The 14,817-nt window shown below is 39.5% G+C and overlaps 1 protein-coding gene across 1 annotated transcript; it reads right to left on the bottom strand.

Annotated features, from left to right (window-relative positions):
• Nucleotides 1–4,355: 4,355 nt before the first annotated feature.
• LOC124658836 (transcription factor MYB3R-1-like) lies at nt 4,356–12,177 on the bottom strand. Its single transcript, XM_047196842.1, has 13 exons — nt 12,062–12,177; nt 11,925–11,979; nt 11,202–11,259; nt 10,494–10,588; nt 10,285–10,388; nt 9,259–9,387; nt 8,322–8,508; nt 8,120–8,258; nt 6,810–8,047; nt 6,312–6,511; nt 5,531–5,615; nt 5,103–5,315; nt 4,356–4,490 (listed from the first exon to the last, which is right to left on the bottom strand). Exons 1-13 carry the CDS (start codon nt 12,175–12,177, stop codon nt 4,356–4,358), a joined length of 2,754 nt encoding a protein of 917 aa, XP_047052798.1.
• Between the last annotated feature and the right edge of the window lie 2,640 nt (nt 12,178–14,817).

Genomic DNA, 14,817 nt, shown 5'->3' with positions numbered 1-14,817 from the left:
CTACAACATAATAAATGACACAATGCATGACACCACATATAAGTTACTACCCACTATGAAGGTAGTAACCTAGACTAGTAACATGGCATATGTTACTAGTCTAAGTTACTCCCCACTATGAGCAGTCTTAGCTCATTCTGCCAAAAAGTAGTACTACATAAATTGCTTACCTCCATCCCCTGGATTCACAGTTGGGAGGCTTTATTGGAGGAGCGGCTGCCGAATGGTTCCTGGGTCCACGTGGGAAACAGCATGTTGCAAGGATTGGATTCGAAGACAAGGCCCCTGTATTGCTCGACAAATGAGACAGCAACAACAAACTGTGTACATAAAATTAGCTCACCGTATATTGTTACAAGAAGCCTTGGGCAGTGGCATGCAACGCAAACTCGCACGATCTTGTTTCCGGTCCTAAGATAACACAATTTGTTGTGTGATGCATAAATATAGATGCACTAATTTTCTACTAAAAACTAGGTCTTATATCAATTTGTTACTGTATGTAACTCATGTGTTCCCAAATTAAATATACAAAAATATTTACTTTCATAAGAATATAATATATAGAAACATTATTACTGATATTCATATAGAAACTTTCAAGTTGGTAGGCCTTATAATATTAGCATTAGAAGAAATACCTTTGTCAATAAATGCCCAAGAAAATTTCAAAGCACCTAGGATTACCACATATGTTTGGTAAGATGATAACAAAAATTTTACGTTCCTTGAAATAGGCTTTTGACCCACTATATTAACATAGCAACCACACGATACAACTGCGAGATCCTTGCTGGGATAATAACTCAAACGAGCCCAAAAGATAAACAAGAGAAACTAATGGCAACAACGCCGGCTCAACAAAAGTGATGATGACCCGCAACCGTTGCGCTCTCCGAAAAAGTCCCACCACGCTCCTATGCCTCCTAATCGCCGAGTACCAAGCCACACCTTCAAGAAAGAATGTGGCGCTGATGACGTTGTTGCCCGGGCTAGTCCTGGGATTTCTCCCGGTACACTGAGGGGAGTGGTGAAGGGGTACATTACTAGTACCGACCTGTTATTTAGAGCCGGTCTCTACCAGCGTGCCACCCTGGGATGGTTCTCGTCGGCTCAAAGAACAGCACCCTCAGACGGGCACTAATAACATCCGTCTCGAAACTCCAGATGCCCTGAGGAGGTTTCTTTTCAGGGCCGGTTGCAAAAATTATGGACCCTCAGATGCCTGATATTATATACCGTCTTAAAAAAGATGCCATCCTGAGACGTCTATTACTCGAGACCTCCTACAATACTTTGTTGAATTGAGACACATATTATTTCAGACCGCTTGGAACACTTTCTCGGTTTGAGATGTATATTATTCCAAATCGCCTCGAAATTCTTGTAAATAATTGTAAATAAATATGCAGCAGGGTAATTTAAACGCAATAATGCATATAGTTGGGGAAATCCATACACACTAGAAGTGCATATATATACATCAAACTTTATAGCAATCCATACATATTCCAGTGCATACATCAAACTAGCAGTCTAGCATATATAGTTAGTACTCTAACACTTAGCATTAATATTGGCTTGGAAGGGTCTCAATCAGAAGATGTAGCTCTCCGTCATCTCTTTCATGCATGGAAGGAGAAAAGGACATCGTCACCCTCCTTTAAGTTGAACCTCCTCACAACCGTGTTCCATCCAATTAAGTTTGCATTTTTTTGACCTATATCCCATCTTCAACATAAGTACCATTGGGTTCTTGATAGCCATGCGCGAAACATGGACATGAACACGTTGACCACAAACAAGTAGATTCTTTAGGTACCCAATATTATGTGGTCAATAGAATTGAATAATTAGCATATACTTGTAATTATTAGGTAAGTAAATATCGTATGCAGCTTATTCATGTCTAAAAAATAGCATGATAATCTTACCAGTTTGCACATCTTTCTGACAGATGAATGTCATTTTGTGAAGGTAGTACTTGATTTTCGGTGGAGAAGCGGGATCACATCAATCTAAAAGGAAGCTCACATGATCTTCTGTCAGATACATGTCGTTTTCAAACATACACTTCTTATCATAGTCCGTGCGACCCCTGTGTTGAGGTCCTGATCATATAACATATAGAAATATGGTATCATTGGGAAGCCCAGATTATGAAATAGATTATAGAGGTGATCATCTGCATCATACATTAAGGTGCTAAATATTAAAACTACTTATGCATGGGTATGACATTCACACTTACCATATTTCAGTTACTTACCCAAATTCTTAAAAAAAATCGTGTACCATTCAAAATTCAGAGCTACTTAGACATGGAATACACATTATTATACTATATAAAATAGTTCAAATAGTCATGTTCTACATACCTCTATGCAGAAGCTTCTTAGTGGGCTCTTCATCTGATGACATGGAAACATAACTTCCATACTTGCAGATCAGATCAGCCGAGCAGACGAAATGGTGACCACATACCAAAATTCCCCAGGCACGAGGACCTCGTTTAAAAAAGTACGCCGTTTGGGACTCCGGGCTAGGCGGCATTGCTGGAGGAGAGTGGGAGGTGAGGGCATGTTTGGTTCATGTCCCCTTCTACCCTACCAAATGTTGTTAAGAATTGGCCAATATTTTGACTAAGGAATCCTACACCCACACTTGACCAATTATTTGGCAAGAATCTGTGATATAGTTGAAGGAAGACTCATTGGCAACCAAAATTTTGGCAGCAAACCAAACGTACCCTGAGGCTTGTGGGGGCTGCCCCGTTCTGGTAGAGTCAGCGGTGTTCTGGATGACTAGATAAGACCGTTTGAGCACGCGGTGGAAGGGGTGGGTGGTACCATGGTGGAGACGTAGAGTCCACCCGCTGTTCTGCTAGAGTCACCGCCGTTCTGGATGAGACCGATGGAGTGATTAGCGGGCGGTTGAAGGGGTGGGTGGTAGAGCCGTAGAGTCTGCCAAGGCATTGGAGAAAAATGTGGCGGCGTGGTTCCGATGGAGTTGATGTTTGTAAAGTATTCAATCCAAGTTTAAATTAATGTTTCACAAAGGTTTCCTTACACTAATTTGCTCCGGAACGTTTGTTTGGCTAAGATTTAATTAAGGTTTCACAAGTACTGAAAATGATTTCACAAGGTTTAATTGGAATTGATATTTCACAAAGGTTTGAATCGAGTTCCACAGATGTTTCAAAAGTTTTAGCTAAGCTTTCACAAATCTTACCAAAAAAGATTGATTCTAAACTCCAATCTACAACTGAAGAAACAAAAAAAAGACAAATTCAGCAATAAAGGCGATAATGAGCAAAATTGACAATACAATTCAAATTAGCTACTATTTACATATGCATTTACCTTTTTGTTTAGTTTGGGTCTGAATTTCTATGACATAGGACTAATGTTATATCAACGCATTGTGTTTTCAGACATTTTCATGGGTTGCTTTGAGTTTAAAAATACCTGCAGTGCACAAATGACAAGAGCACCGGATACATCGTCCCCATGCTCATGGCCAGAAGAACATCAGCCTTGATGAATGGTGAAATTTGGGATAAATCTCAGAGGGATAAGTTTGAGAATGTGTGAACTGTTTGATTGAACCACCTCGATGGTCCCCCCAGCTGTAGCCTCTCCCGCCAATGCCAAAGCAACCGAGCTCGCTGCAGCAGCCACCCATGGACAGGACCCCTTCCAGATCGTCTCCGACCACTTCGTGGAGTCACCCACTATAACTGACCACAACCTCCTGTTTCTGAGCGTCACTCACTGCAGGTGCATGTCACCATGAGAGAAGCTACCTACATGCCCTCACTAGCATTGTGTAGCGATCACTTCTCGGCAGGAATCCTTACGATTCCTGCCCAGACAATATACATGTACGATGCAGGGGAGCAGATTCAGAACTCGCCTAGCTGCGAATCGTACATGCTCCAAAAAGGTTTCTCATGCATGACATGAAAATACAAGTTGATCATAGACAAAACTGTACATAGATACTGTACCCATACTTGGTACCAAAAATGGATTTCAATCTCCAGGAAGAAGTAAACGAGTTGCAAATACATAACTAGACCAGCTCAAAACTGCCCCGTTTACCAGACTCACTAAGACAGTGAGAGTCTGGGTCTGGGATGTCACATATTAACAATATATAAATTAAATTGTACAGCTTTCAACAGTCCGGGGATCCTTTCTTGGCTGAAATTGTGCGCCGAACAGCGGTCCAGTCACAGGTTACAAGGGTAACAGATGCAGCGAACAAGAGAACAATTGGGTGTTGGGATTTACGAGGAGGCATGTACATGCTGGTAACGCGCTATCAAAGAATGTCTCTGGTCTGGTGTATCCCTATCGCAAACTTTTCAGGAGGTGGGAGGAAGGAATAGGAGAGCTGAGAGATCTTGACAGGCCGGTGCCGACGGTGTTGCCTGCTGTTCTTACTGGTGTGGCGCACTCATTGAAGTCAAGGACTCTTGCCTCAGCCTGCATTGTTGTTGATTGGAGTTAGAACTACCGATGATATTGCAGGTTTTGAAGTATCATATACAAACTGGTGTTTGATGCTCGATCTAGTTTGTTTAAAATTGGTCAAAATCATATTACCATGATTTTTTCCCACACAAGATTTTTCATTGCTATATACTCCCTCCTTGCCACGATGTAGTGCATATAAGATTTTTAAAAAGTCAAACGATATTAACTTTGACAAGTTTTTTGAGAAAATTATCTACATCTACCATACAAAATGTATAGTTGTATACCATACGAAAATATACATCATGAGAAATCTAACGGTATTGATTTAGTATTTTAGATGTTGATATTTTTTCCTACATACTTGGTCAAACTTCATGTCATTTGACTTTTAAAAATTCTCATACGCACTACATTTTGGCATGGAGGGAGTGTATCTAGGAAAACTAAGGATGATTTGACCAACTACAGCAATCATATTACCATGATTTTCCCACATAAGTTTGTTATTGCTATATCGACAAACATTCAAATTATGGTACGTTCTAAAATATATTATGTCTCCTAAAAATAGAAGTCCAATATCCCAGTTACTGAAAGAAGCGGTTGAGAACTACGCACCATGATTTTTGTTTGTGTCTTGCTAGTCCCCGTTTCGTTCTCGGCATCTATGTTTTCCTTGTTTTCCTTATCAAAATCTTTGCTGTCACATCGACTGCCACTTGCCAGGACCTCACGGGCATCCGCAAAAGCAGCAGCACTCTGCACATTTATCCGTTTCATCAATCCTAATGCATCGTAGGTTGTATCTGCTGGGCTGACAAAGTAGGACCCCTGTGAAGAACATATAGGCACAAGTAAAGATATCAGCACATAGAATGGAAACAGTATGCTTCTGGAGAGTAATACATGACCCAAAAAAAAACACTTCTAATGCACCAACTCAAAAGTGCAAAGCTACAAATATAGGATAATGATTCACATCCCTGTTGATTCATTTAAGGATTAAGAATATGGGATATCAAATTACATGCTGGTCGTAAAGGTACCTTATATTGCATATCGATAAACCAAGGAGACTTCCAAGCCGAAGGAGATTCCAATCCTCTTTTGACACCAGGGGTATCAGCCAATCTGACAAGACCAACGATTAAGAATTAGCAAAAAGAACAAACTGACTGCCAATTTGCTACCATAATTGTGTTCTTCATTACAAAGATCCATGTGTTATTTGACAGTTGATATTAACTTCTAGATGCTAATCCAAGCAGGGGAGTTAGTTGATAAGTGACATATTATCGTCGTAGTCTAGATAGATCAAAATATCTGGCAAATGATATGCAAGTTCAGAGTAAAAATGGAAGCACTTACTCAAATCTTCTATTTTCACAGATAAGTATTAATCTTTACACTTGTAAATCTAATATTACATCTGTTCCAAAATGTAAGACGTTTTGGTAGGCTCAAAACATCTTACATTTTGGAACAGGGGTAGTACTAGAATAGTATCTAGGTAAATCTATATCTTCAGACTAATTAAGTTGTCTAGCAACAAACAAAGTTTAACATGAATGATGACCACTTGCCAGGTACCAGCTTCAAAATTTATATTTAGTGGATTTCACAACTCTGCATAATTATACAGGGTTGCATATTCAGCATTGATGTTTGCTAGTAACCAGATCAGGACAAAACAATCATCCCCCAAACAATCAGTTGCCATGAGACCTGCTACGTCTTAAACTCTCACATAATATGAGCAACCAACCAAGACAAACCGATTGAAAAGCACAAAAATCATCAGAGATGGAGAATAGTGTGAAATCTTACATGTTCACATATTCATAATCCATATGAATGCAAGGTGAAGATTTCTCAGCAATGAGTTCTGTGGACTTTGATTTAACACATGTTCTTTCCTTGCAGGCAGATAAAGCTTCAGGATTTGTGTTCATTTTCTGATCCATGACATTTGCGCCATGATCATGGATGACATTGTCATTGTGCTCAACAAGAACACCTGAAGGTTGCTGCACAGAACAAGAATATAAGTAAGAACAAGGTCAGCTGGTCAAGGGGGAAACTTGTACGCCGTTTTTCCCCAGTCTTTATATCCAACGCCACATATGCCATGTATGATGACATCATTAGAGTACTTGCTAATCCGAAACACATTCCTTTGAAGAAGCTTAAAGCTAAATTTACTCGAGTAACTTTGCCCACTCCTATTGCCACTTCACAATAACTCTATAACCACTACCTGTTCTACAACATAAGGTACTATTAACAGGGTAAGTGCAACTGAAAAACAGGTTTGAAAGTACTTACAAAATTTTCTGGAAGATCATCTTTAGTATTGACCATATTTGAAGTGGAACATTGTTCCGCTCTCGCATGCTCATTGAAAGGATGGCTGTTCAATGCATTTTGTCCATCTTTTGGCATCTCACTTGTTTCGCAAAAAAATTCCTTGCTTTCATAAGAAAATTCTAGTTTCTTCTCCAGAGATTGAAAAGAGGTAGATCGATCAGTGCCAAAAAGGGATTTGGTAGCAATTGTGTGATCTTTTTCGGTCTCGGATTTTTTCTGAATTCTTTTATCTGGAGTCGGGGATGATTGATCTCTTGGTCGTTTCTTTAATATAGATGGTGTGCTTATGAAGCTTTTGGCAGCACTCTTCAACACAACATCAGGACTTTCATCGCGTGGAGGGGAGCCCCACAATCTCAATGGAGTCGTTACATTCATTGTTGAGCGCATCAACTGACGAATGCCAAGGGGACTAAATTCTTGGAGATCGCCGGAAGTTACAAGATCACAACTGACAAATGGAACATCCATGCTTGGGAAGCGAGGAGGTTCGTAGAATAGGGCTCCCTTATCTTGCTTTCCATCTGATGCAGCCTCACTCTGTGCCAATGATGGTTCTTCAGCATCAGTCAACTGCTTGTCCCCATTTTCCGGCATCCTTTCAATAATTGCAGAAGCATCATGTCCACCATCACTGCTGCCATGATTAACAGGCTGCTCAGAATCACCAAGAGAATCATGCGTGTATACAACCATCTCGGATCCAGAAACTGGCATCTCTCTCGACTCTTCATCAGGTGCATCAGACAAATCATTTGAACAGATAAGAGATTGTGGTAATGACATCATCGGACCCTGGCCATACGCAGTCACCATCAGACTGGACGGATCTGATGCATGTGATGGTTCGGGTGGTGCCCCAAAATTGGTGTCCTCTTTAGAGGAATATGCATCTGACTGGTGACCTAGTCTTGAAAAAGAATCCTCATCAACTATATCAGGTGCAGAAAGAAGACTCTGGAAGGAAATATCTTGCCAAAGTTCTGGTTTGAAACAATTAGGACTGCTGAAGTCAGCCTCAGAAATGTAATGTACTTTTTCCTCAGCTCCAGAAATGCTTGTTAGTACTGAGATAGGCATATCTGGTGCTATCTCATACTGTAACACAGATCTATCATTGTTCGATGTGCTACAGATTGTCTGGTTATCTACAAACACAGAGTTACTTGGTGCTTCATCAATTTCCATCTCGAAATTCATTCTTTGAGCAAACTCCTGTTGTGAGTGTTTATCTGAAGCAAATCCGGAGGAAGAAACATGGCAATGAACCTCAGACAAAGCAGATGCAACACCCTCGGTGGAAGCATAGCATGCTTCCTCACACATAAGAGATTGAGAATCATGTGTTTCTATCTTGCTGGGATCAACATTTAGTCGTAAATCAGAGCTCAGGGCCGAATTTCCATTCTGCACTTGTGAGCAAGAAACAATGGCCAACGACGATTGACTACACCCTGATGAATCTTCAACCTCCCTGACAGCATTGCTGCCACTATCTTCACTGTTTTGTTGGGTCATCGCCGGTGAGGAGTTAAAATTCGCAGGGTGTTCAATAAGTGGGAGACACGAGACTTGAGCAAGTAAACCTGCTGACATATATGAATCAATTTTCTTCTTTACAGAACTGTTCCAGTGATTTTTTATCGAATTGTCAGTCCTGGTACAGGAAACACAAATTTAGAAATTCAATCATTTCAGTAGTCTAAAAGGAATCATTATTTGCTGAATAGTAGTAATTCAATAGCAAGTCAGTAACTTTAAGCTCAGCCACATTTTTTCATAAGCCATCACGGAAGGCAGGGATGTTATAGCGCAAAAGATGCATCAAAGATGCAGTTGGGCTTACCCAGCGTATTGTGTCTCAATATTTGGGAAATGGCCTATCACTTTCTCTATTGAGTGATCAGAACAATAATACAAGTTACATGGCCTTGGGGCTGCCTAGACTATACGAATCTAATGATATGAAGGAATGTATGCCCATAAAGGGAATACACGTTACGTATTGCACATTCTATTTGCTTCCTGTATTACTTGATTGAACCTATGCCCTAATTCTATTACAAATTAAAAAAAAATTTCATAGAAAATAAAAGAGAGCACTGCAGTGGTAATGGTTTCACATTTTAATGGAATCTATACCCTACTTTTATTCTCCAAAAGCAAACTACTTATTCTCCTTTTTAGGTACTATCTTTCCCCAACTATAACACCATATCTTACAAATGATGGCTAATACAAAAGGGGTGTGTGGATGCTGAACCCAAAAGTTTGGGAATTCATCTGGGATGGTGATATAGACCCTGGAATGGGAAGAAAATAAGTTTTACAGGACAGGGCTCATCATGACATCATACATAAATATTTCCCAGCAGCTCATACATAAAAAGGACCATTTTTCAGTTACCTTCCCGGTAAGAACTTTGTCAACTCAGCCCATTTGTTTCCGTACATTCGATGGGCATGTATGAGAGTAATTTCCTCTTCTTGAGTCCATGCATCCTTGTTTATGCCAGGGTTCAGATGATTGTGCCACCTAATTACAGATAAGATAGTCCATCATTAAAGGGTCCATACTCCATCATGAATTAGTGATGGCTACCAATTAAAGTCAATGCACATGCATAATTAAAGTAACCACCCTTGATTTCTTTAACAAAAGACTACATGTTAAACTACCAAAAATTCAGTAACAATCTAACAGGTGGCATGCCAGGCATCGATATATGTCTACAGAATGTATGGAGATTAGAAAACACAGTAAAATAAAACATACCATTACTAGCATATGAAAGTTGTAGTGTGTATTCTAGTTGCTATTCTGTTGAGCCCAAAATAATAAATTTCACTAAGAAATAAAATTGTAAGTGATTAATAATCGTAGTATGTAAAACTGTAAATAAAATATTAATACTTTACTTAAACTGTTTTAGTTTTTATTGGTTTTACCAAAAGGCTTGGTGAGTCAGAAATTATAACATCAGCTATCCTGAATTCTGGTATTGCTAGCTACCATCTTGGTGCTAGCATTACTACGTTAGGAAATTAACTTTTATATTTATAATTTATTTCATTAACGTTTTTATCCAGAACTCGATATATGGATTAACAGTAGAATCACACGGATAATTGAAAGATGAATACTAAGACTTTGGGGTTCTGTAAAATCAACCTTGCATTATTGGTTGTTGAGATTACTGCATTCTTTAACCGAGAGTTTATAGGAGAGCTGTGTATCACTTGCATCAGGAATTACATTATTCACGTGTCTTATAAAATCACAATACTGGTGCGCAGAAGCAACAGAGCAACACGATGCTACATAAACCTACTGTTCACATTCAGTTGTTCAACATTACGTCATATATACTATAGTTGCAAAGATAAAAGTTCTTAGGTGCAAGAATGATGAAGTGAAAGGTTCATGCCATACCGTTCCCGACATTGCTTTCCTATACGTCCTGGCAAAGCTTGAGCAATGGTTGACCATTTCTTTGGACCATATTTCTGTACCATCTCAATAATGATGTCATCTTCCTGAAAAGGTGAAAGAACCAATTGATATGGGCATACAAAGACTAAACCAGTCAACGTTTACAAAATAAAGCTGAAAAGGAAAACAAATCAAATAGGGGGACTTACTTCTTTGGACCATGGCCCTTTGATCAACTCAGGATTTAGAACCTTCTGCCATCTGTGCAGGCATTGTACATCGGTTCTATCAGGAAAACATTCCGCTGGAAAAGTAAAAGATTATTGTGTCAATGCTTGAAGTTGTGACAAAACAAGGGGAGGTGCTCCCACTAAGGGAAAAAAGAGTGTAGACTAGAGAAGCATGAATGAAAGCACAAACAAAGCGAAAAAAAAAATCAGTGTCTTTTTTTAGATAACGGAAGGATCATCCTCCAGGGCCTCGAAAAAATCAATTCTCTAATTGTGAAGCAATAAAAGCGAATAGAAAAATACAAAATGAGTGTTCGTAGATGCAATAGTGTTAATGAAAAACACATAGACCACATTCGAAAGTTGAAACACGATACACACAAATTTGGGTTCAGCATCCACACACCCTGATGTGCCTACAAATTTGGGTGCATACCCTGATGTCCATTCTTTTGACATACTCGTTTGTACATTGCACGGTTCTTACCTACTCTTTCCCCCAGCAAAGGAACACTTAAGATGATATAGATCATGGATTTTAGATGCCTGTTTATGATTATGCACTTCAAAAATATAGCAATAGTGATAAAGGCAGTTATGATGCAAAGAAAATACAATCATGAAGAGTAAGCTAGTAGCGTTGCTACATTAGTCTTGCACACGTATGGATCAATCCTTAGAAAGTACCTATCTTTTTCCAATTTTTCCCGTTGTAAGTCTGAACTGCTCTGGACAATATATCATCCTGCATTTGAATATCACGCATGTGAAAGTTAGACAGTGTCAGCAAACAAACTTTTTTTTGTATATGCCACAGATTTATATTTGGACTTAATGACTTATGCATCATGATGCTGATTAAATAGCACCCGCACATCAGTGAGGCACTAAGAGACATATACAATATAGCCCTGCAAAAACATGACTGCCACACTGCTGATAACATAGCATGGAACAGAATTGCAATTGAATATATGTCAGAATAAAGCAGGAAACTATATGTTGCAAGAATCTTTCTGCAAAACACATGCAATAAGACTTCCAAGTGTATCATTTGTCTTATAAATGGGTGAATCCAAGTTGCACAGTGTTGATAGGCTCCGTTTGGGTTAAGATGCAAGCAGTTCTCACACTAGTTACAAAACACATACTATAAGACTTTGAAATGCATCATTTCTCTTTTACATGGGTTAATCCAAGTTGTGCAGTTTTGCGAGCTCCAATATGTTTTACTACGACTGTGGAACTAAACCACCCAATGAGATAACTCAAGCCTCCACGCAAGGGCCAGGGTGTTCCACAGAATTGTTTCTCACATAATGCATATGTTATGTTGATCAATCCTAACTATTCTCAAATGTTCATTCACCATCCAACAATTTGGACACAATATTTGACTCTATGGCATACCTCTTCAGGTGTCCAATTTCCTTTGGTTGAGCGTCGTGTGGGGCCAGTAGTCCTCCTAAAGGTACAGGAGTGGAGAACCGTAAGAGAAAAAAAATTATACTGTAAACATGTTTATGCAGAAATCTGTTTGTGTCTACCCATTGAGCGACCGTTGCCTCTGTGGCTCATTGCTGACTTTCCCTTCTTGAGGAGTAGATGGCTGTCCAGAAGCATCTCCAGCCTTCTTCGAAGCCTTTCCTTTATCGCTTGTCATCACAATTGAATACCGAGTGCTCAATCCCCTCTCTGTAGATCTAAGAATCATGAGAATCATTATACTCAGGAATCAGAATCACTACACTGCCAAGGCTCAGCGAGGCATTTGAGGAGTTGCTTCAAGCTATGTTGCACGGACAGTCAGACATATTTTTGATGCTAAACTAGAAAACATGGAAAATGTACCTTGCAGTATAAATTATAACAGCGGATAAACAAAAATCATATCAGGAAGTTGCCCCTAATTTCCGCAATGAAATTGAACTGCATTACAGATCCACTCAACATAGTTTCAGGTTTCAGTCCCCTCCCTGAAAGGCCCGAATGTCCACCAAACTTACCCCTACCACCAAACTTCTAGACATATTTCACATCTCAGCCATAGGTTTCCTTGCATAAAACTGAAACTGAGCAATATCTCCACCGAAAACCAACACTAAACGTTCCCAAGTCTCAGAACCAACGGGCCCCAACCCACGGTGCTTGTCAAATGATAGCGGGGCAGTAGCATTGTGATAACGAAACAAAATCTAACCTTTAAAGGAGGCCCCTTGTCTAAAATCTACGAACTTTCAATCTACAGGCTACAACAGAACAACCTGCCGTTCAAATTTCAAAAGGGGCTCCTTTTTTTTCTTCAGTTTGGCCTACTCACGGAATCAGTGGCTGCCCGAATTCAGCGAAGATGGTGGGCCGGGAAGGAGAAGATCTACTGAAGGAGAGTACAGTGACTTACCAGGTTAGGGACGACGGCCGGCCGGGCGCGCCGCCGACGAAGACGGCCGCCGCCGCACAGATCTGCCGACACCCGGGAGGAGGAGCCAGGAGGAAGAAAGGCCGTCGATCGGTAGAGAGGTCCGATGCGCTGCCCGCCGGGCTAAGAGGGAAGGGGGCCGCCGCCGGTGAAGAGTGGTCTCGACTGGAGAGGGGTGAGGGCGGAGGAGGGGGACAGGCCGCGGCGAGGCGGTCGGAGAGGGCAGTTCGGTTTTTGAAATGGCGAGAGGGGGAGATTTCAGGTGTTTCGAGAATTCGGAAACTTCTTTCCTGGCCCTTGGATCACATATTAACGGACAGATGGAAGTCATTCCTTCATTACAAAGGATGCAGCACATTCGAAACGCGACGTGCGTGAGCGCGGCTTCTAGCCACACGCCAAAATAGCGGCGTGCCGTTTCGACTTTGTGTATACGAAATAAAAGGTACTCAATTAATGTAAAATGTCTGCTTGCGCAAAAACAATGGATTTTCTATATTGCATTTTTGCGTCTCATATTTGCATAATTAGGGTTGCTTCCCAAACTATCCTTCGACGGCAAAATTTACCTCCTATCTTAAATATTCTTAATTTACTTCCTTGGACCATTGTAAGGTAGTTTTTTATGATATATGGTGGTGGTTTTAACAATCAGTACATACTACAGTAGAAAAATAAAACGCAAAAAAAATGTAATATTTCTAAATGAACACGACGGATTCTACACCTAGTGTTTTTGTTTATAAGCCTACAAACCTTCTATATTTTAGTATTACTATTTTTTCTCACATTCTTAGTTACCTCTTCCGGTTTTTGTCCCTTGTTTTCAATGAGTGTTTTTGTAGTCTATGTATCAATCTCTACATTATTTATTTTTCTCAAATTTTCTATTTTTTGCATTTTATCTTGAGTGTTTTTGTCTCCTATCTTGATTGAATTTCATAAATATTTGTAAATGATCACGCATGTACTTCTTCTACCTTGAGTGAATTCCTCTACACTCGTGAAATTATTCTATCTTGAGTGAATTTCATGGGTATTTGTAAATGATCATGTGAATTCTATACCTTTAAGTATGATGCCTACTACGATACCATGTCTAATATGTATCTTGAACCATGACTGTATTAAATTCCAAACTTTCTAAAGACATGTAAGTTGACCTAACCCAATTCTCCATTTTTGGCTCTCCCAAAGTGTGAACTAAAATTCATAGACGTAGGGAATGATGGGAGTTGATAATCTACAAAACCTCATAGAAAATCCTATGACTATTTGTGTCAGTCTAAAACTGATAAGAGGAAGATTAATGTATAGTATTTGTGTTTTGTGCAAAAGATATTGTTTCTAGTTGTTTTATGAAAAATAGTACATTGCCAGTCCATTACATTGTCAAGTTCAAACTACTTCCTTTTTAGAAATCTTAGGATATGCAAAACCACTCGAAAATGTGTTAAATTTGTTAGGGTGCTTTTGGCTTTCAAGGTTTTGGAATTTTAGAAACAAATCACACGTAGACTTTGACCATGGAGAAATACAAAGGGAGGGCCTGAAAAGGATCATCAATCAACATGACAGAAAGTTTTACTTGTGCACACTACACCTATAGTCTTATCTTTCGATTAGTTTTTTGCAACTGTCATTTCATAGCACATACATCTACGAATATTTGCACGTTTCACCAAAGTCCTGAGACTTGGGATACAAAATGGCACTTGAAACCGGTCCATGATTCAATATAAAAGGATTCAAAATATACATGCTTTGGTCTAAATGATTTCATATCCTAGGGTTCAAGTCAGACCAAACATAATTGTTCAATGTCCAAAATGGTATTTTCTATCTATATATTATGTAAGAGTTTTCTCAAAATTTCTCAAATTA

Source organism: Lolium rigidum, chromosome 6 (assembly GCF_022539505.1).
Source record: "Lolium rigidum isolate FL_2022 chromosome 6, APGP_CSIRO_Lrig_0.1, whole genome shotgun sequence".
Lineage (NCBI taxonomy): Eukaryota > Viridiplantae > Streptophyta > Magnoliopsida > Poales > Poaceae > Lolium > Lolium rigidum.
The sequence above is the reverse complement of the archived record's forward strand: the minus strand, read 5'-3'. Positions and strand labels throughout refer to the sequence as shown.

Bases quoted from the DNA above. Each gene is read 5' to 3' on its own strand.
- LOC124658836 (XM_047196842.1), bottom strand. From the start codon at position 12,177: ATGACAAGCGATAAAGGAAAGGCTTCGAAGAAGGCTGGAGATGCTTCT. The intron at 11,260-11,924 runs GTATGCCATAGA...ATTCAAATGCAG, and splicing joins GAAATTGGACACCTGAAGAG to GATGATATATTGTCCAGAGC. The intron at 10,389-10,493 runs GTAAGTCCCCCT...TCACCTTTTCAG, and splicing joins AAGGGCCATGGTCCAAAGAA to GAAGATGACATCATTATTGA.